A 22,253-nucleotide genomic window follows, 5' to 3' on the forward strand; every position below is an offset into this window, starting at 1 on the left:
GTTTCACTGAATGAATTCGGGTCCCTTGTAGTACCAGTGGCCGTATTTTGCTTTTTTTAAGTGAGTAAACCTGATCTTTACTAATTGTCTCAGATCGTCTCAAGAAGGAAGAGAAGGGCAGGCAGGAGATGGAGAAGAGCAAGAGGAAGCTCGATGGGGAGACTTCTGATTTACAGGACCAGATCCTAGAGCTCCAGCAGCAAATTGAGGAGCTAAAGCAACAACTGGCTCGCAAGGAGGAAGAGCTGCAGGCTGCTCTCGCCAGGTACCCGACATGTTACCTCATATCATCCTGGGATTGTGTACAGTACTTTTATACAAGGGCCAGGATCTTTCCCATTGGGTGTGGGGAGATTTGTGGTACCTATTCTGCTGGATAGTAAACATGTGTATTTCTCCCCCTACATAGAGTTGAGGATGAAGCAGGACAAAAGAACAACTTGCTCAAGCAGCTTCGAGAGTTACAATCCCAGCTCGCTGAGTCACACGAAGATTTGGAGTCAGAAAAGGCTTCACGGGCCAAAGCCGAGAAGCAGCGTCGTGACCTGGGAGAGGAGCTGGAGGCATTGAAAACGGAACTGGAAGACACGCTAGATTCTACCGCAACACAGCAAGACCTCAGGTAAGCGGTATAACAGGCAGAGTTCAATATTTACTAATAATACTAGAGGGCGGTTATTCACTACAGGCCAATCGGGTCATAAATTACCATTACGTCCGTAGCAGATGTTTAAGCTGTGTAGGATTTTGAAAATCCTGCCCATTTTTCAGGACAAAACGCGAGCAAGAGGTGACCGAACTTAAAAAGACTATTGAGGACGAGGTAAAGATTCACGAATCTCAGGTGTTGGAGATGCGCCAGCGGCACACCCAAACGGTGGAAGAGTTATCGGAACAGCTGGAGCAGTCACGCAGGGTAAGGGGGTTTACAAGCATTTCCATCACTACAAAAATTCTATGTAATTATCAAGTACAGGCACCAGGAATTCATCTTTTTAGCCACTAAAGAAAGACAAAAGTGTAAAAGGACAAAAAAGAGAGCACTATATAATGTAAGCGGACAGATCCTTATCTGCCTTGGTCCAGATCACTTTTACTGATCCACTTGTTAATTGCAGTCATGAAACATAACTTTGCTGTAGCCCTTGCAGAGCTGAGTCTTCTTTCATCCTTTGCTTGAGACCTGGCAGAATACTTCCCATTAATTCTGCACTCTCCTGGTCCTCTTTTTAGTTACGATTAGTAGTCTTCTTACCACCCATTTTTTTTCATATACATTTGGTAAGTAATAGAGCCAGATGTGCAAATTCTGTTCAGTTTTCCAGGTTCGTCATTTTCTAGATATGGACACATTTAATAATTGTAGTTTAAAATGTAAAGGCCTGGGGAAAAGATTTAGGAATAAAACTGTAAATACAGTTGATTAACCTATAAATTAATATTTTCATTGGTCGGACAAAAGCCTAGCCTGGTTCAGGGCATGGGAAATGTGTATTGTGTATATAACATGTTTATAAAACATATTTTATTGATGCAGGAAAATAACCCCCAGTTTCACCAAAACGCCACATTTTACATCTACTATGTACAATTAACATAAAAAGTTGATAATGAAACATATAGAGATGAGATATTTCATGTGTGAGCAAGCACACAATATAATGTTTTACAAATATTAAAAATACCAAAAAATAATAAAACAAAATCTACATCAAGCCCCGTTTTCTACTTTTCCAAAGCAGACATTCCTGGCCACTTGTTACAGCGGCTCACGACCGATGTACTCATTCTCAATCTTTCCATAGTTTAAAGTGAACCTGGAGAAGGTGAAGCAGACCCTGGAGAGCGAGAACGCTGACCTATTGAAGGAAGTCAAGACCCTCCAAGCTGCAAAACTGGACTCCGAACAACGGCGTAAAAAACAAGAGGGGAATGTGTCCGAATTTCAGGTCCGCGTCATGGAGAGTGAGAAGGCCAAGGCCGAGTTGGCAGAAAAGTTGCAAAAGATGCAGGTAATTATGGGAAACATTGAGGCTTCCTCCCCGGAAACAGCAGTGCACTGAGAAACTTCTCTGGTAGGCCGTCCTTGTTTCAAAGGTGCAACGAATCAATAGCCATCACGTGTTCATTCTGGGTAGTTGATGGCTTGTTAAAAAAGTCAGACACAAGTAATTCTTTTTAACGTTAATTTGTACAGGTAAACTGGCATGAGGGAGGGGTTTGGTTTCCTCTGTTTAGTGTGATGTGTGGTATAAGCAGGTACCTTGCACAGGCACAGAGTCTGCTGTTTGACCCCCGGCAGGGATACAATGCTACATCAACACTCGACTGACGGGCTGAGCCTCCACTGAAAAGGAAAACTTCCTTCATTGCCAATGTAGTCAGATATAGCCAAATCTTTTCTTTGAGCACAATTACATTTGTTTAAGGAAGCCAATTACAATGTTAAATTGACGTATTTTGTAAGATTAGCAGACATGCCACTTTAAACCTTTGCAGTGTATTACATTTAAAGAAGACCTGAGTGATTTAGTTACCATCTTTATTTTGAATACATACGAAATATATTTTATACATGTCACGTAAAGCTGAGCAGCTATTTAAAGCAGCAATCCCCCTCAGAAGTTTGAATGCATTTATAATGTTGGTATCTTGCCCCGTGAGCATGTTTTTTAGTGTTACCAATCATGATTGTTACAATCTGCACTGGGCTCCAGGGACAGATCTAGGACAGTTCGTCACCGCAGGTGACCCCGTGAATCTGGGCGATTCTGGGTCATTTTGGCTAATGCCGATAACTGCAACCTAGGACTTTAACCACAAACCCCAACCCTAATCCTAATTTTACCCCTGAAAACCCTAATCCGTAACCCTAATATTCCTAACCCCTAACCATAATATTCGTCACCTGAACCCTAATCTTAACCTCTAGCCCTAAAAACCGTAAAAAGTCTAAACCATACGGCGAAATGGCCGTGGCAAATTCTCCCACAGTGGCTAAACGGCCGTGGCAAATCCCCCACAGTGGCTAAACGGCCGTGGCAAATCCCCCACAGTGGCTAAACGCCCGTGGCAAATCCCCACAGTGGCTAAACGGCCATGGCAAATTCTCCCAATGTGGCTAAATGGCCGTGGTAAATTCTCCCACCGTGGCTCAACGGCTGTGGTAAATAATCCCACCGCGGCTCAATGGCTGTGGTAAATAATCCCACCGTGGCTCAATGGCTGTGGTAAATAATCCCACCGTGGCTCAATGGCTGTGGTAAATAATCCCACCGTGGCTCAATGGCTGTGGTAAATAATCCCACTGTGGCTCAACGGCTGTGGTAAATAATCCCACCGTGGCTCCGGCTGTGGTAAATAATCCCACCCTGGCGAATTGTTCCATTCCTCCAGGGAGAGCTCCAAAAACACTTGATGTTTCAAACACTTATATCTCCTGAACAAAGCATTAGGTTTACAAAATACTAACAGCGTTAGAAAGGGCAAAATAAGATCTTATGTGTGAAAGATGCAAGAAAAACGTTGATCAGCACAGACTGCTGCTCCAACTAATGATTAATATTTAATTTTGAAATGCTGGGAAGGTTGTGTTTGTGTTTGGATCATTGCTATATGTGCCCTTGTTTTCCGACAGGCTGAGTTGGATGGTGTTTCTGGGTCACTTGGTTCCACAGAATCCAAGTCAATCAAACTAGCCAAAGACTTGTCTACAGTGCAGTCCCAGGTGCAAGATGCCCAGGTAATGAATCCTGGCATTCCTTTTTGTCCATTGTTTCTGGTTTTCTTTCTATTCTCTCCCCTTTTGCGCCTGTTCTCACTGTTACACCTTCTTCCTCGTGATTTTCCTTGGCTCTTTCTGCTTTCTTCCTCTCGTGTTTTTTTTTTATTTATTTTTTTTAGTTCATTTTATTATTTAATGACCTCTTTTGACCTGGTTGTGGTTGCAATTGCAGGAGTTGCTACAGGAGGAGACGAGACAAAAGTTGAACTTCAGCTCTCGGGTAAAACAGTTGGAAGAGGAGAAGAATAACCTCATGGAGAATCTAGAGGAAGAGGAGGCAGCCAAGAATCACATGAGCCGCCAGATTCAGGCTTTGCAGCAACAGGTAATGTGCAGACATTTCCACACAAACAGGAAGGTGAATGGAATCATGCGCTTTTTTCGTTTATTTGTATTTATCCTCCACGTTTTCTGGGTGGACCTGCTAAAGCCAGTCTTAAGATTTTGTCAACGCTATTGCTGCCAGAGAGGACTTGAAACCCACTGCAACGTCTGGCTGTGAAAGGGTTAGCTAGTTACATCACATTATCGTTTGATACAAGCCAAGCCACTGCTGGTCAACTGATAAGTGTGCAGAGTGTGTGGTTGGGTAGTTGACTTGCAGTTTAAATACCACAAAGTCTTCATCTGTGCCCTCCTTCTCATGCACTGCAGCTTCTCGACTCCAAGAAGAAGATGGAGGAGCACGGGGGCGCAGTGGACGGGCTGGAAGAAGCCAAGAAAAAGATGGCAAAGGATCTTGAGATGCTGAGCCAACGCTTTGATGAGAAACATCAAGTCAATGATAAGCTGGAGAAGACTAGAAACCGTTTGCAGCAGGAGCTGGATGACTTGGTAGTGGATCTGGATCATCAACGGCAAATTGTCTCAAACTTGGAGAAGAAGCAGAAGAAGTTTGACCAGGTGACCAGATTGTGATGAATTAGAGATGATTTTAGCATAATCACTTTCTTGTGAGTTTGCAAGATGCATAGATCTTTACTGATCATGACAGACCATTCATTCTCCATCATGCAATAATAGGATATCCATATACAGTACATATACTGTCATAGTTTCCTTTACATACTTAGTGATTAAAAATAAAAGAAGATCTATAAATATACTCTGTGTGTCTATATAAGCTCCTTTTCGGTTATTTAGATCTCTAACGACGGTCTAAATTCATAATTACACTTCAGATCCTTAAGTAGAAATGCATTTGGAAATTTGGATACGAGACAACCCAATTTTTTAAAATGTAACAAATGTAGTTTTTGAGTAATTAACCACAGGCCATAATTTACATGTAGAAATCAGGGATCCATGTTATCTGTTTTTTTAGCAGCTTTGACGTTTCTACTTTCTTTTTCTTACTTTCTAGATGCTAGCAGAAGAGAAGAACATTTCAGCACGATATGCAGAAGAGCGAGATCGAGCAGAGGCTGAGGCTCGTGAGAAGGAAACAAAGGCTCTGTCCCTGAGCCGAGGCCTGGAAGAGGCGCTGGACCTAAAGAATGAACTGGACAGGCAGAACAAACAACTGCGAGCAGAAATGGATGACGTTGTCAGCTCTAAGGATGATGTTGGCAAGAATGTAAGAGCACAAACCCATTTTTTTATCTATTTATCTAAAAGGGGATGCCTTATCTTCCTCATTAGATAGCTTGGGAAATATAACAGCAATTTTGCTTTGTGACAATGGAAATCTGTGATTTATAGGTTCATGAGCTGGAAAGGTCTAAAAGAGCTTTGGATCAACAAGTGCAGGAAATGAAGACCCAGATAGAGGAACTGGAGGATGAGCTCCAGGCAATTGAAGACGGAAAACTCCGCTTGGAAGTGAACATGCAGGCCATGAAAGCTCAGTTTGAAAGGGACCTTCAAAACCGCGATGATTCAAATGATGACAAGAAGAAAATGCTGATCAAACAGGTGAGTTAGCCAAAGGGCTTCAAGTAGCATAAGGAAGAGCAGCTTGTAAGCGAACATTGAGAGATTGAAAAGCCATAGTACATATTGTAGCTCATTTGCTATACTTACATTTTAAGATTGTAGCTGTTATCTAGGTGTAAAATCTTTCGTTTCTAGCAATCAAAATATTTTTTCCCATTTCTGATGGCGTCATGGAGTATTAGATGATATTATTACTTATGAGAGCAATTCGAAAAATATCTTTCTTCCTGATCAGTCCAACATATTTCTTCATCAATAGAAATGCATAGACTAAGCCAGGGGTGCGCAAACTTCCTGAGCTGCACCCCCCTGTCCGGGAGCCTCAGCGTTCGTACCCCCCTCTCCAATGACTCAACGTCAAATGCCGCCATGGGTCATGTGACGTCACGTGACCCCACTGAGTCATTTGACGCGCGTTACCATGGCGACACGTGACGGTGCAGGACCCCGCAGCATAATTTGATGCTGCGTTGCCATGACGACGTGCACCAGAGAGCAGGTAAGTGAGTTACCGAGGCCTCACGCCTCCCCGGCATTTAAATTAAATGCCGTGGGGAAGAGTGTGGGGCCTCTAACTGCCGCGCCCCCGCCCCACCCTAGAAATTCTCCCGCCCCCCCCCCAGTTTGCGCACCGCTGGGCTAAGCGTCTCATGACTTTGCCTATTTGTTTTTGCAGGTACGAGATATGGAAGTAGAGTTGGATGATGAACGGAAGCAGAAGGCTCAGGTTATTGCTGCAAAGAAAAAGCTGGAGATGGATCTTCAGGATATGGAAAGCCAGATCGATGGTGCGACCAAAGGCCGCGAGGAAGCCATTAAGCAGCTGAAGAAACTCCAGGTAAGAAGAAAAAAAAACCATGTAGTTATTCATTCATTTTTTTATTTAAGGAGCAGAGATAATTAATTGCGTTCAAAATATCCTTGAACACGGTGATGGATATTTGTAAGAAGGTATCAGATGACATTTCTAACTGGTCATGAACTCTTACAGTTTCAACTGAAAGAAGTGTGGCGTGAAGTGGAGGAGACGCGGACATCTCGGGAGGAAATCTTCATCCAATGCAAAGAAAATGAGAAGAGACTTAAGAGCTTGGAGGCAGAGCTGCTTCAGCTACAAGAGGTTGGTTATGGGTGGGCGCCTGGACATTGGAATTGGTACATTTGACTCCTGCGGGTGCAGCTTGAGGAGAAATATTTTAGTGCGAACCATTAACGGATCTCCAACATGCCATTAGAAATATAAAGACAACACATAAGAAATATGTACTGTTGTTACCATGTACAGGCATACCCCGCATTAACGTACGCAATGGGACCGGAGAATGTATGTAAAGCGAAAATGTACTTAAAGTGAAGCACTCCCTTTTTTCCACTTCTCGATGCATGTACTGTACCTCAATCGTCATATACGTGCATGACTGATGTAAATAACACATGTGTAACAGGCTCTATAGTCTCCCCGCTTGCGCACAGCTTCGGTACAGGTAGGGAGCCGGTATTGCTGTTCAGGACGTGCTGACAGGCGCATGCGTGAGCTGCCGTTTGCCTATTGGGTGATATGTACTTACTCGCGAGTGTACTTAAAGTGAGTGTCCTTAAACCGGGGTATGCCTGTAAATGTGTTTATTTGTTTTGTCTTCATATCCTGATGCATAACTTGCATACACCTGGACATTCGGCCGTTCTCTACTTGTGGTTTTAATAGCTGTGGCATGATGTCTTTGCTTTGAGATATTTGTTGACCTACTTAATCTCCTACTTAATTTTGTAGGAATTAGCAGCAGCTGAAAGAGCAAAGAGACAGGCTCAACAGGAGAGAGACGACCTATCGGATGAGCTATCGAATGGCGTCAGTGGCAAGTAAGAATGTGGAATTAATTGTTTCATAAAATATCGCTTGCCCCGGTGTAAGTAGAATAGACAAAATGGCAAAAGCAATCAAATGCCAGGCCAATGATGATATAATGCCAAAACCACCATCCAAAGGAAATCCGTCATCGCACAAATATAGAATAGTGATAATGCAACAACAGTAATGGGTACAGTCTTCCTGAAGACAGGTAGTGGGTAGTACAAGCCCACCCACGATCAATCTCATTGGCAGGTTCCCCTCAGTTGGAAGAGTACTCACTTGTCCTTTTGTGTGGCTGGCTGGCTGTGCAGCTTCCAATGATGATATGCAGAAGTGAACAATTGGGAGGAGCGCACGAACCGGATGGAGCAGGAAAGGACCCAGAATCAAAATATTTAACAAGGGTACTTTAATGTGTCATGTGAGGGTACTTTGTCATGTGACACATTAAAGTACCCTTGTTATATATTTTGATTCTGGGTCCTTTCCTGCTCCATCCGGTTCGTGCGCTCCTCCCAATTTTTCACCCCTGGTGTAAGTAGCATGCCTTTGTTATACAATGTATCACAGTCACAGCTGGTTTTATATTGGTACTCGATGTTCAGCGCTATATTGGTTATATTGGTACTCGATGTTCAGCGCTATATTGGTTATATTGGTACTCTATGTCCAGCGCTATATTGGTTATATTGGTACTCTATGTCCAGCGCTATATTGGTTATATTGGTACTCGATGCTCAGAACCTTTTCTCTATGCCCGAGCTAGAACTGTCAATAGTTCCTGTCTCAATGAAACTTATTTGCTGGCACCTGCAGTGTTTTCACGGGAGAACATCCTCGCCTTGTAACGAAAAACCGCAACGCGAGTGACGTTACGGTACTAATGGGCACGTGCTCTGTGGCGGCCGGGCACGGCGCACATGTGCAGCAGTTGCCAGCTCGGCGCACCGCTCATGTGCAGGAGCAAAAGCAACCCAGCTTGGGAGACAGAGGCCCCGGAGGCAGGCACGCACATGCGCGCACACAGACACGCGCCACAGACACGCACGCACACGCAGGGGCGCACACACACACGCAGAGACATTTAGTATAACTATACAAGTGCAATTAGCTAAAACAGGTGTGCGCCGAGCACGCGCGTTCTAAGTCAAACTTCTTTGCGTTTTGTCACTGACATTATGTTTTGAATTTTAATTAAAAATATCACCATCTCAAATACAATATCTGTGACAAAACAGTGACCAAAGACAAAGAAGTTTCACTTAAAATGCGCGTGCTCAGCACACACAACTTTTTATTTTTATTTAGAGTTTTATGAGAGAGTCCATCAAATAATTAGCAGGAGGGGATAACAGGAGGGCAAGATTAGCTTTATTGAGTAAATAAGGTAGTCCTCTAAATATTTTTGAGCTGTTAATAGTGCAATCCCACATAGTCGACCAGTTGAATTTCTTTTCTCTGATTAGAGAAGTGTTAGTCAACCAAGTGTTTTCTTTGCCCTCATCCCACCCTGTCAGTATCAGAGAACCAATAAAGATAAGGGGAGACTTTTTAGGGGGGCTCTGGCTGTACCAGCGCTTGCTGAACACATAGTGACGTCACACAAAAAGGTACAGCTAGAGGAAATCAAGCCCCTTCCAAGTCTAACATTTAAATAACTTAATAAAAAGTACTGTAGTTGTTTTGGTTAAAATGTATCAATTACCTAGATGAGCCCCTTAAACATGTCACTGGAATTAATTCAGTTTGGCCCAAGAGCGATTGCCATTTAAAAAGATAATCTGCCTTTGGTTGGAAAATACTCTAACAATGCATGTTCCCAAGGTCATTGCGATGTCATATCCCCATCTATCTGCCAAGCTGATAGCAGTTCTGTTAAAATAACTTGCAAGCACAGTAATCTTCAGATGACTGAAAATGATTTCCAAGTCCCTCTGTCATATGGATAATGAATGGTTAAAGCCTACATTTGGTATTGTTTGACATTCTTCTTCCAAACTTGCAGATCTGCTCTGCTGGATGAGAAGCGCGCCTTGGAGGCTCGAATTGCACAGCTTGAGGAAGAGCTAGATGAGGAACAGAGTAACATGGAGCTTTTAAATGACAGATACAGGAAATATACCATACAGGTACAACAATGTTTGGCTTTGCAATATTGTTAATTCAGATATACACAAATTTGGCAACCTACACAAATGACCTCAATGGCAGGCGATATCTTCACTATTGTACAGAATGCAGCATGTAATTCAATCGTCCAAACAACCTCTGCTTGTTTGGGGTGACACTGTGTGTGTTTTTGTGGAAGAGGACAGGATCGAAACAGATTTGTGACGTTGTCACGCATTTAATTTTTATTGTTCATGACAACATTACCATAGTAGATGACTAGATGGAGTGGAGAAGAAGTGGCTCGGTGAGTAAAGACACTGACTGTCACTGAGTTTGAAGCAGAGGAGCCTGGTTCAATTCCCGGTGTCGGCTCCTTGTGACCTTGGGAAAGTCACTTTATCTCCCTGTGCCTCAGGCACCAAAAACATAGAATGTAAGCTCCACGGGTCAGGGACCTGTGCCTGCAAAATGTCTCTGTAAAGCGCTACATAAAACTAGCAGCGCTATACAAGAACATGCTATTATTATTATTACTAGATGAGGTTGGAAAAAGCTATTGACTTCAATCTTTTACTTCTAAAAGTGGTTAATATACTTCTATTGATTCACAAAGACGCAAAGTAAAAAAATAAAAAAACAGTAACCCGTTAACAACTAAGCTTCCAGAGAGAAGAAATGACTTCCTGTAGTAAACAGTACATCTAAATTCCCAAATGGTTGCGAAGCACAGAGTTAACACACCATTTTGTAGTAGAAAAATGTGCAGGCCACAGTCTCCCCCCGAAGGAAATAAGATATTTTGTCATTTCAGATTTATTTAGCTTTAGTAAATTGTTCAAGTGCATTAGCATGCAGAATCATTGTTCCCGTGGAGGCCGATTTGCACTCTCAAAATCGCTAAGTGGTCATTAGAAAAATACCTAGCACATTGTAGAATGAAACCGCTTAATTAAAGAGCATTTGGGACGTATGTACTAAGTGGTGCTAAACTTAGGGCACCTTTTAACCTATGTCAGTGGGCCGTAAGGTGCCTTACGGCTTAGCATTCCTTAGTATATATGGCCCTTGATGTTTTAGGCTGCTTAGAACCATGAAGTGTATCGCTTACTGTACATGTCAATATAGATGGAAATAGAGAGGTAGACATCAGCTCCGTATTCCCCACTTATGGTAGCACTGCTTCTTTTTGTCAATAGGTGGAGACAATGACTACCGAGCTCTCAGCTGAACGAAGCTTCTCTCAGAAGGCAGAGAATGCCCGCCAGCAGATGGAGAGGCAGAACAAGGAGCTCAAGGTGAAATTAAATGAGCTGGATTCCACCATCAGGTCAAAATACAAGATTGCTATTGCCTCACTGGAGTCCAAGATTTCACACCTGGAGGAGCAGATGGAGCAGGAGTCAAAGTGAGTCTAGAAAACGAACATTATGCTTTAGTGAGGGAAGTAAAATCAACCAGACCACTATCCACAATGGGGATTGCCACGAATGCACCATTATGTTCATTAGTATAGTATTAGGCTCCAGTCTTAATACTTGATATCAGTTATCGGCCCTGGAAGATTAAGGAATACCTTTATTTATGATGTGTTTATAGCTCCTGGATTGATTTGCAGTGGTTGTGGCCACATTTTGTCATAAGAGAAGGGCTGTAACAGTGAGCGGGTACCATCTAAACCAGAAGAAAATACAGTTTGTCCAAAACAAAATAAAGAACAACATGGGTTAAGCTTCTCGGGTCACTTAGATCCCTTTTTTGACATGATAATCTTGAATGACAGAATGTTCCTTCAGTGAATTCCCAACACTTATGTGAGTACAGAAGAGAATAAAATGGGCACGGTCCTTGTATTTCTCTCCAGTAAGAAGCAGGGACCATCATGATAGATATAGATAATCATTCATGCCTTTTTGTTTTCAACCTGTACAAGGGAGCGTGTTTTGTCCAACAAGTTAGTACGACGTGCTGAAAAGAGACTAAAGGAGGTGATCGTGCAGGTGGAAGAGGAACGCAGGAATGCTGATCAGTTTAAAGATCAGGTACAGTCTGCCTTTTGGAAAATTTGAAACCGCTTTCTAATAACATATATGTATGTATGTATGTATGTATGTATGTATGTATGTATGTATGTATGTATGTATGTTCCCGGATAATCAGACAAAGGTCAAATGCAAATATAAAATGTATTGAATGAACATGAGATGATGCAACAAGCAATTGCCCCAAGATAGACTATGGAGAGTACAACTCATCAAGCAGGACTATACAATATCAAAAAAAGGGAGAGAGGTGGGGGAGGATAAGGGAAAAAATACAAAGGGAAAAAAATGCTACATATGAGTGTGGCACAAAACGACCCTCTAAGGTACAAAATGCGATTAGAGCAAAAAAAAAAAAAAAAGAGTAATGACCATTACGAATCCTCAGTGGTACAGAATCGAGCAGTCGGGGAGTTCTCTGTGGCAGTCTCTCACATGACTCTTTTTTTTTTTTCTCTAATTGCATTTTGTGCCTTAGAGAGTCATTTTGTGCCACAGCCATTTTTAGCATTGGATTGGTCTATGTCATCCTGAGAGACACAGGGCTGATTCCCCATTTTGCTAGTCCTATAGTATATGTACTGTTGCTACATTTAGGTGGTGTTTGTGTCTCCAGGTGTTTATTGGAGATTATCATTCTTTACATTAAGTATAACAAGTCCATGCCGTTAGCATATCCTAACTAACTAGACCAATATTAGTACTTTAATAGATGAGAGGTTTTGGATGGAGGATTGGGAAGTACCATAGACTTATGGGGTCTTTGAAATGGGCTTGAAGAAGGGGCGATTTAGGCCCCGAAACATTGCCCCCCATACATATATCACTTCATCTTTTACACTTGTTTTACGTAGTTTCCCCCCACTCCCCATTTTTTCCCTTATCCTCCCCCGCCCCCCCCTTTTTTATATTGTATATGTGACTTTGTTGGGGGGTTTGAGGTTCCCCTCAGTTCCCTTGCACCACGTTATCAGTATACTATTTTCAATCTACACTTTGTGGAGTGCTGTCTAACACACATACTTTTCATTTTCTAATAACTGGTCTGTAGCAGGAATAAATCCTTAGAAATACCTTGGAGTTGAACTGGGGGGGGGGGGGAGAAGGAAAGGGGTTCTACGAATTTCCGACATGCCTATTTCTTCCTAACTTTCATGTATTCTAATCACAAACTGATCAGTGCAATGGGAATGTCCCCCTGCGCTTCCCAGGATATTAACGAAGCCCTTCTCTTGTAGCTGGAGAAAGCACATATCCGTATGAAGCAGCTCAAGCGCCAGCTGGAGGAGTCCGAGGAAGACGCATCACGGGCCAATTCCAACCGCCGCAGACTTCAGCGCGAGCTGGAAGATGTGACCGAGTCAGCGGAGTCCATGAACCGAGAAGTGAGCACACTCAGGAGCAGGCTGAGGTGAGTTGTTACACGGTTGAACATTTTGCCCGCAGCCTTCAGTTGACTATATACAGAGTCGCTGAAGCCGTAGCCTTTAACCCCCTCCATGTTTACGTGGCCAGCAGTGCATTGCTAATTAATGTAGATAGTAAAGTTTTATGGTAAATTTAGCAATTATTCCAGGATTTAAAAAAATCAAGAAATCAGAAAATAGTTCTCTTAGTGAAAGCAGAAATGCAAATCACTTGCTGTAAACACACTAAACTGCTCACACTTCTGCCGCTTGCATGTGTGTCATACCTGGGGCATCTAGGCCGGGGTACATCAAGCCGCAATGCGGAGTATCGCACCCCAATGCAACGGTATCTGCCATTGACGTGAAAGGCAGTTACTGCTGGGTCAGTTTGTCATACCGCACATAACCTGCATCGTGGCTCCATGTATCTCAGGTTTATAGAGTAAGATTTCGCGTGGACCAATCCTAATCTCTAGCAATCTTTCTTCTCCTCCTTTGTAACGCTGAACAAGCCTTTTTTTAATCAATGACAATGTTGGGCTCCATAAAAACCACTGCAGACATGTCATCTACTGCACGTAGATTATTCCGCTGACACTGATCCTGATGGCTGGAATAGAAGTCTGACCGCGGGGCTTTCTCTCTAGCTTCTTTGCTGCTATTCTCATTGTCTTTTTTTTATATCATTTCCTTTTGTCGATCGGAAAACAGCAAGTTAGAGCGTCAACAACGCAAGTATGTCCCTGTGCATGAACCTGTGTGGGGTTTGAGTGGAATAAACCGCTTTGATTGCTGCTTTAGCGCTCCCATGCATTTATACCAGATAGCCCTACCTTGTGATGCAATGAAACCTGTTGCATGACACTTTAGCAATGATGAGGTTCTATGTAGAGATTTACATGTATGTATGCTAGTGCAGTATATGTTTCATGGAGGCAACACATTTTTATTGTGAATATCGTACTGTTAAAAAAAGAAAGAAAAGGTGTCCCTGAAAATCATGGAATTTGTGTATTTTGTAATTAGATTTGTTACCAAACCAGTAAGTCTGCATTGTTCCCATGAAAATTATACAGCCTTAAAAAGCTGCAGATTAATGTACGTTAGCGAGGGCTGAGCGCATGAAGCGAGCAATCCCTATATAAATTTAAATGAGTTAAAGCAAGTTTATTGGATCACTGAAAGGGGTTTAGCGCCATACTTACCATGCGGTGCGAAGTTATAAGACCACGCGGTGCTGCTTAGTAGATAGGGCCTTTAGTGAGGGACAAGATTGGAGAGACAATAACTATTGAAATAGAACCCCGTACAACAGTTCTATGTGCAAATTGGGCAGCAGTTCAGACACAGTGTTCTTGAGCTTTCATAAACACATTGGCATATTCTTCACATAAAGGTCCTGCAGCCTCATTAGAACCATATATTACAAGAGGTTTTAACACCAATATGTATATAAAATAAATGAGACATTTACCATTGATTGTAACTGATTTGTTTTCAATGCAGCATATCCAAGGGAGTAAAGGAGCGGAGGGCATCAAGCTGTGTATGTATATGAAAAAGATACAAAAAATAGACCATACAGTAGTCACAATCACAGCATCCATAGCCACAGATTGTGACACGCTCCTTTACACCCACTTGGAGGTCCAATTTGTCATTTTCCATCCAGTCTGACAATACTACTGTATGGTCTATTTGTATCTTTTTCATATACATACGTACACATCTTGTATCTTAATTGGGCAAATCGTTTGCTAAAACGGCTTTTTAACTTCACTCTGATCAGCCATTTTTTCCTTTATAATTCAGTGGGACAATAATTCAGTACCTAACAAACAAAGCGGTGTTCTCTCTGCATTCTGTGATAATGGTTATAGTGCTTTTCACATGTAGACCGTGGGTCCTACATTTATAAGGCTGATACATTTATATTAAACTATGCCATTAGGAATCAAAGGAGTAGAAACAGTGGTTGAGTGCTGTCAGTACTGCAACTCCTAGAGTGCAGCTTTTTTAAAGATGCAAATCTTCCCAATCCATTTAAGCGACACAGTATACAAGTTACAAGTGCAACTAACAAAATACCGCTTGCCTGGTTTTTTTATTCTTGGAATTTTTCCATATAAATGATATTTTTATGCATAAAATAAAAACTTCCTGTAACAGACACGCAGCCATTTTGTTCAGTGCCCCATCATTGATATTTGTGAAGTGCTACATCATAAAACAGAGGTTTATTGAAAGTTCCGAAAGAAAGAAAAGGGTTTCAATGTAGATGATCAGGGATTGTACCTTCAAGACATTTCAAACCCAAACTAATACCGCACACTGCTTTGGAGTGAAGTGGCTTTTTGAAGCGTAATTTACCTATTAATCCTTTCCTCCTCTTCTCCCTTACACGCCATCCTTTAATCTTTGATTTCCAAGTGTTTGTTTGACAAGCATGTTAACAGCAGCGGCTGTGTCTCCTTGAGCTGTGCCCCCCCCCTGTCTTTGGTCTGAGTCAGTTGTGTCTCCCCATAGCAGCGTGCAGTGCAAAGGAAAATAAAAAACATGTCCGACATTTGTACACTCCAGGTGCTGAAGAGCCGCATGTGCACAAAGGAAGCTCTGTCTGCCATTCAAAGACCTTATTCCGATTGACAGCTAAAGCAGGACCCCTCCTGGGCAGATTTATTAATGAGGGGTAGCTGTGTACAGAGGGATTCCTGTGCTTAAACCTGCTGAGTATGGGGTGGCCAACTCCAGTCTTCAATGGCCACCAACAGGTCAGGATCTCAGGAAAGCCCTGCTTCAGCACAGGTGGATCAGTCAAAGACTGAGCCACAGATATAGCCACCTGTGCTGAAGCAGGGATATCCTGAAAACCTGACCTGTTGGTGGCCCTTGAGGACTGGCGTTGCCCACCCCTGTGCTGAGTTACCAATATCCAACCCTTAATGTGTATGGAGCATGTATTAGTTTCGTTATTTTAGCCATTTGCACATGAGATCTTACATCACATATAGTGCTAATAAAAATAAAAACAATGGTCCTCAAGTCTGTAGCAATGCATTTAAAAACCATGCGTCTTTTGAAAGTTGTGCTTGGATCAGTGGTAAATCGCTGTGTACTGTCTAATTCCCTTTATTTAACAGATTTTTGGGCCATTTATCAGAAAAGAGCTGGTTACCAGTGTCGGATTCTTATAACTATTTTACAAAAGGAAAATGTGCTCAGTGAAAGGAAAACTGTATAGCTGGAGAGACATTCATATAATATTAATAGTTAATTGAATTATGCAAAAGAGTCCGGATCAAATTGTCTAATGGAGCGTTGTACATTTTGGCAAGCGATCACATTTTCGCACTTGTTTTGCAAAGGAAAATGGGCTAATTTTGCCCGGTTTGCAAACTAGGGCGAACTTTGAGCAAGGCTCTTGTATTAAATAAGCAAATTAGAACATATGTGATTTCTGCAGTTAGTATAAAGCCCTGATATATATATATAAAATATCCACGGGACACCACACACAGAAATTGGAAATAAAATTATTTCTAAAAATAAGTAATACTGATGTACCTTCTTTTTCCTTGTGTCAGACGGGCCCCTCTTCAGTTTACCACCCGAACCATCCGTCAGGTGTACACCATGGAAGCAGTTTCTGATGAGGAATCGGAGGCACACAGTGGAGACCCATCAGCCAACCATCAGCAGCCCCAGACAGAGTGATAGGGTCGAGAAGGAGGCTACAAGGGAGTAGAGCTCTTCTGCCCTCCCTCAAACCTAAGGACAGACTCATCAAACAAAGAAAAAAATGGAATGGTGCAACACTAACCTATTGTAGTGACCTCTGTCTATTTAAAAGACTTTTGGGAAGGTGACTAAAGAACACTCCATAGGAGTGCACGTAGTCCTTTATGTCTTCTTATATCAGCCATGGAATCACAGAGCACTTTATAAGGGATGACTCAAGTGGTGGCAGGCTGTGAGGTTACAGATTTACTTGCAACAAGGGTACCCATGTAGATAACATGTAGCATAATGGGTGGTACACTGAATAACCAAAGTGTTTCCATCGACATATGTACAACCATCACAGAGACCTTGATTGCTTTTTAGCATCACTATACCATGGTAGATTCCAGAACTGTCAATTTCCAAATGACACTATATGGCCAAATCTCAATTTCCTTATTAACCCACACTTGTATTATTATTTGTTAAAAGTACCTATTTCTGGATGACCAATAGCAGATTCTGTTTTGCTAAGTGTAAAACCGTATTTAATTTAAAAAAAAATGCTTTACACGGACATGTACGGAATGACTCAGAGGTGGGTTTCATGCCCCTCTAGTTATCACTGTTAAAATAAATGCCGTGTGTGTCTGGCCCTTCCAACAGTAAAATGGTTAATGTCAAGTCTGCCTTCATAAGGAGAGAAGGTGGCACTTCTTATCGGAGATGTTTTGCCTAGTCTCGCCTTGACATAGAAATGGCTCTTTTTGTTGTTTCCATTAGAACAACATTCATTCTAAAAAAATCCAACTTATAAATTGTGTAAAACAAAAGACCCCAGTGCTGATTACCAGGCACAGTAAAGAAGAAAAACAAACAGATTACAAACACAGAAATCCAAAAGAGTAGCATTACAGAAGACCAATTTCAGATACCTGTGTTTTTCAGCATGTAATGACCATACGATAGGATATTCCTGCAGAGATACGGGTGTATATACATTTACATTTAGTTTGAACGTTTTTTTCCTCGTCCCGCTACAATCATTAATATTCCCTTCACCGGTTTCTCTTCCCAATTTATTCTAACACCGCAGAAAACATCCATGAGGAGACATACAATGCTATTGTTCTATTTGAGATGTACCCGAGTTCTCTACAGTTTAGAAGCTGTCCTTGATTTGTGTGGAGCAAAGCAAAGATGTGTTCTCAACGGGTCAACCCTTGTCTTTTCTATGATTGATCTTTATAAAGATCCTCAAAAGATTATGGGCAGTACTGGGACAAGGAAGAGGTGGACCACCTGCTGAATCCATAGATACTGCCAATAACACTGGATATAAACGGAAACCGGCTTCCAAATTGGCTGGAGGAGCTTTGTGGCAATTCATCTCCACTAGTACCTCTCTTTCCATTCATATTGCATGTCTGGCACAATGCTTTTTAACATTAAAAATAATAATGTTAAATATAAAACAGTTAAGGCAAGTGAATCCTGCTTGATGAACACTATCAATGTCCTGGAATTTTCTGGAAACATGAAACTGGATCAAACATTTTTTTTTTCTTTCTTCCTAAGTTTATTCTTAAAATGTGTTATTTAGCTGTTCATTTTGGGGGGTAATTGGTTTTCTGGAGTAGGTTTGTCATGTATAGGTGAAATTACTAACAACTATATTGTTTATCCGTTACCCCCTTTACTGTGTACAATATACTGATGGGTTTTGGAAGAACACGCAACAGGTTAAGTTGTAGCCTGACAGCTTGTTTTAATCCCATTTATATAACCGAGTCCTCAGAAAATTGAATGGGGTACTACACAGAGCACCCGTACTTGTAGAGAAACCACATTTGTGGGTGAATCTGTCTGATTGTTTTCACCGATCACATTTTCTTGCGTTAATGAAATATCTGTACACGTGCTTCTGAGCTTCGTGACATATGTGATCCAAAGCTTATTGATACTTTTCTTAAGAAAATTGAAATGATATTGAAATAATATTCAGGAAAATGCACTACACATAAATATTTCATTTATACATAGCTGGCAAACCTACTTTAGAGACATATCTGTGTATAAATATTTCTGCATGACTTTCATTACACTTCTACAAAAATTAGTCTTATATTTTTCTGGTTGTCAATGGAATTTAAAGATTTATTTTTTGAAATGGTTTAATTAAGAGGCAGTTTTTTTTTTTTTTTTAAATTTTTGTTATTATCCTTTAACTAGACTTTTTTTTAAAAAACCAGCGTGTAACTGACGAGAGAGAAAATATACACACACACACACACACCTTATTTGGATTTTCATTTCTTGTTAAAGGTTATAGTGACATCTTCTCCTTAAAGAAAAAGGTATATGGCTTTTATTAAAATGTCATGTTAAAGAATCCTTTAATTTGCTGCTCTATGTCCGTTTTTCCTCTTGTTTGCGTCTTTGCGTGCATTTTGGGTATTACCGCATTTCTGTGTAATCCTAGAGAGAATTGAGAACCCACACGTATAAACACCAAGTAAAATAATAGCCCTCGGCATTCTGCTACAGTGCCGGTCAGAGAGAGATGACCGGGTACAGCTAACGTGTATGTTAATCATTACCACGGTCTTTGGGATTCCACGAAACATCCTAAATATTCTTCATACCACCATATGGAAACTCAACTTTTCAATGTTTCAATAAATCAAGGTAATGTGAGATGTGGAGTATTAAATGTATGTCTGCATTTTAAAGACCGTTGAAGCTACACGTGAAAAAAATATTTTTGAACAAAATATTAATAAAATGTCAAAATAATTTACTTTAACATCAGTAAACGTTGATTTTTGTTACCAATATTCAATAGTCTCTGTAGCGTCAAGAACATAGAAATTAGCTGATGCCAACTTCTGCTCCCCAAGTGATGTCACATCACAGTCGCTCAGACTGCGCGGCGGGTACACGGTCCAATAACTTCCAGGCTGCGGTACAGTCTGTAACATCACTTGGTGCAGGATTTGGTCAACTCCAGTCCTCACGGGCCACCATAAGGTCAGGTTATCCCTGCTTCAGCACAGGTGGCTCAATCAGAATGACTGAGCCACCTGTGCTGAAGCAGGGATATCCCCAATAACTGGCATGTTGGTGGCCCGTGAGGCCTGGAGTTGGCCACCCATGACTTGGTGGGTTGAGGCAGGCGTCTCCAGCTAATTTCAACAGGAAACCTTGAATATTTACTGCTGTTTCAGGAAGTTATTTTTATGTTTTATAAACTTTCAAATGTTATTAATGTTTAAAATAAAAAATAAAAAATGTTTAGGTTGGGATCAGATTTCCCAAAAACGACTTGTTTTGAAAATCGGCTCAGTGATTAGATCCTGAACGAAATAACACCTTATTTTTTTTACGCATGCAGTAGTGTTGACATGATTAGTCCAACATGCTCCATATGCTCCAGCTGACTATTCAGAACGGAAATGTTTCCCATGCAAACTTCAAACTGCTTTGTAAGTCAAGTGGTTTTCTCCTGAGCTATTCACATCATTTGCTAATGTCACAGAGGGGAAGGGAATTTTTAGTTTAGCTTTTGGGCCCATTCTTTAGAAATAAAATACATACCTTAAATATCACTAAGCAGGGGAAAACTAGTGGTGCAATCGGGGACGATAATTGCTCTGTATGAAGAAAGGTTTCTGCATGCAGCAAGAACTGCCCCTTGGTGAAATATTTGAATATGTTCAATTAAAGCAGCAAGCCCGTCCATTTCCTACAACATTTCTTCCCCCCCCCCCCCCCCCACTCCCTCTTACAGAATTTGGGAGGTCCTCAAAATAAAACTGCACTATTTTTAGCTCCAATCCCCCCCCCCCCCCATGGTTCCCGAGATAATTAACACTTGAATTGCTTTTAAAAGTACGTGGAAAAAAAGTCGTTAAATATTTCTAAGCAAACTAATGACACTGAGTTATTTTAAATAACTCACTTTTTTTAATCTTGCTACATGGGACTTTTCCCATTTACCCTTTAAGTGCTGCAGGGGACGCGGTACCAGAGTGACATAGCTACTCCGGCACTTTGTGATCATGTGACTGCCCCCCGGGAGCGATCACGTGATCCAGCATCACAGATGACGGAACAGCAGATGTGTCGTTCTCTTCTGTTCCTCAGCCAGCCACATTGTGTTCAGATCACCACAGGAGCGCAGAATCCCATCTCCCCGATCAAACCGCATATGACATACAGTAGGTACTATGTTAGGGGGCCCCACGAGCGCCAGACCCCATTATGTTACAGCTACATTGTGAGACAATCCCCTCACAGATGCAAAGTGAACTAATTCCAGTGACATGTTTAAGAGGTCTTATCTGGGTCATCGATACATTTTGTACCCAAAGCTGACACCTACAAGTATTTTTATTTCATTATTTTAACGTTAGACTTGGGAGGGGCTTGATTTCCTCTGGCTTCTCCTTTTTGTGTGGTGTCGCAGTGTGATCAGCAAGTGCTTGTACAGGCAGAGTCCTCCCTCCCCACAACTTGATTGGTTCTCTTATAAGCTCAGGGTGGGATAAGGGGAAAGAAAACACTTTATTGACAAATTTTCAGAGGCCCCTAAGAAATTAAACTCTGACAGTGGGTTTGCACATTTAAAGCAGGTAATGTTTTTAGCTGGCAACTTCTGTAGGTGTAAAGTATAGATTGCAGTGGCCATTTTAAAATGTGTAAATTGATAATAAAATTACACGTGTATATATCCAGCGAACAAACGACACACAGAACCCCAGCAAGCTCATTTTAGGAACCCCTGAGCCCCCACAAAATATATATGTATATAAGTGACATAAAGGAGAGCTATTGAGCGTGGCAAATGTATACAATTAGCAACAGAGAAGCCCAATGCTACATCCACTATGACAAAAATACACAGTAAAATACTGTTGGAGGTTAGTGGCTCCTCCTTCCCAGGGTTTTAAGCTCACTCCTCCCCACTTCCCAAGTCAGCAGGTCTCATTCTACTGGAAATAGACCCAATGTGGTCTTTCTCCCTCCTAATATAGGTAAATGAGAATTTTAATCCCAATAGATGTATATTAGTATTTTATCTGGTACTGTTTGGACCTGTGAACAGGGTGTCTGCCTTGTCGGGGCTTACAATGCTTTGGCCAAAGGGTTAAACTAAATGACCCCTTTTCAAGAGAATATATAAGTATTTTACTGTGTATTTTTGTCATTGCATGTTGCATTGGGCTTCTCTGTTGCTTGTTATATCCAGCGAACTACGGATTTGAACATTGATAACCAGCACTACAAAAACATGAACTCCACAATCACAAATAAAATGTTAAAATGTCATTGTGCTGGTGACGCGTAAAAGTCGCACAAATGTCACGTTACGAAATTTGTTTCTATGGAGCCGTGTCAAA

The 22,253-nt window shown here is 41.5% G+C and overlaps 1 protein-coding gene across 6 annotated transcripts in view; it reads left to right on the forward strand.

The window, feature by feature from the left end:
* LOC142497458 (myosin-10-like) overlaps nt 1–19,251 on the forward strand; it is a 148,021-nt gene extending 128,770 nt beyond the window's left edge. For 4 of the 6 annotated variants that reach the window (XM_075605270.1, XM_075605269.1, XM_075605268.1 and 1 more), the window contains 17 exons: nt 94–265; nt 410–622; nt 772–916; nt 1,806–2,012; nt 3,638–3,742; nt 3,957–4,109; nt 4,439–4,687; nt 5,148–5,360; nt 5,486–5,698; nt 6,396–6,557; nt 6,711–6,839; nt 7,491–7,579; nt 9,577–9,700; nt 10,880–11,088; nt 11,614–11,722; nt 12,961–13,133; nt 13,843–14,008. In XM_075605270.1, coding sequence (XP_075461385.1) covers nt 94–265; nt 410–622; nt 772–916; nt 1,806–2,012; nt 3,638–3,742; nt 3,957–4,109; nt 4,439–4,687; nt 5,148–5,360; nt 5,486–5,698; nt 6,396–6,557; nt 6,711–6,839; nt 7,491–7,579; nt 9,577–9,700; nt 10,880–11,088; nt 11,614–11,722; nt 12,961–13,133; nt 13,843–13,993 — 2,816 coding nt within the window. In that variant the 3' untranslated portion in view covers nt 13,994–14,008. Of the gene's footprint in view, nt 1–93; nt 266–409; nt 623–771; nt 917–1,805; nt 2,013–3,637; nt 3,743–3,956; nt 4,110–4,438; nt 4,688–5,147; nt 5,361–5,485; nt 5,699–6,395; nt 6,558–6,710; nt 6,840–7,490; nt 7,580–9,576; nt 9,701–10,879; nt 11,089–11,613; nt 11,723–12,960; nt 13,134–13,842; nt 14,009–16,715 lie in introns of those variants that run through there. The other 2 variants (XM_075605271.1, XM_075605273.1) reach the window with 1 other exon arrangement.
* The last annotated feature ends 3,002 nt before the right edge of the window (nt 19,252–22,253 follow it).

Source organism: Ascaphus truei, chromosome 6 (assembly GCF_040206685.1).
Source record: "Ascaphus truei isolate aAscTru1 chromosome 6, aAscTru1.hap1, whole genome shotgun sequence".
Classification (NCBI taxonomy): domain Eukaryota; kingdom Metazoa; phylum Chordata; class Amphibia; order Anura; family Ascaphidae; genus Ascaphus; species Ascaphus truei.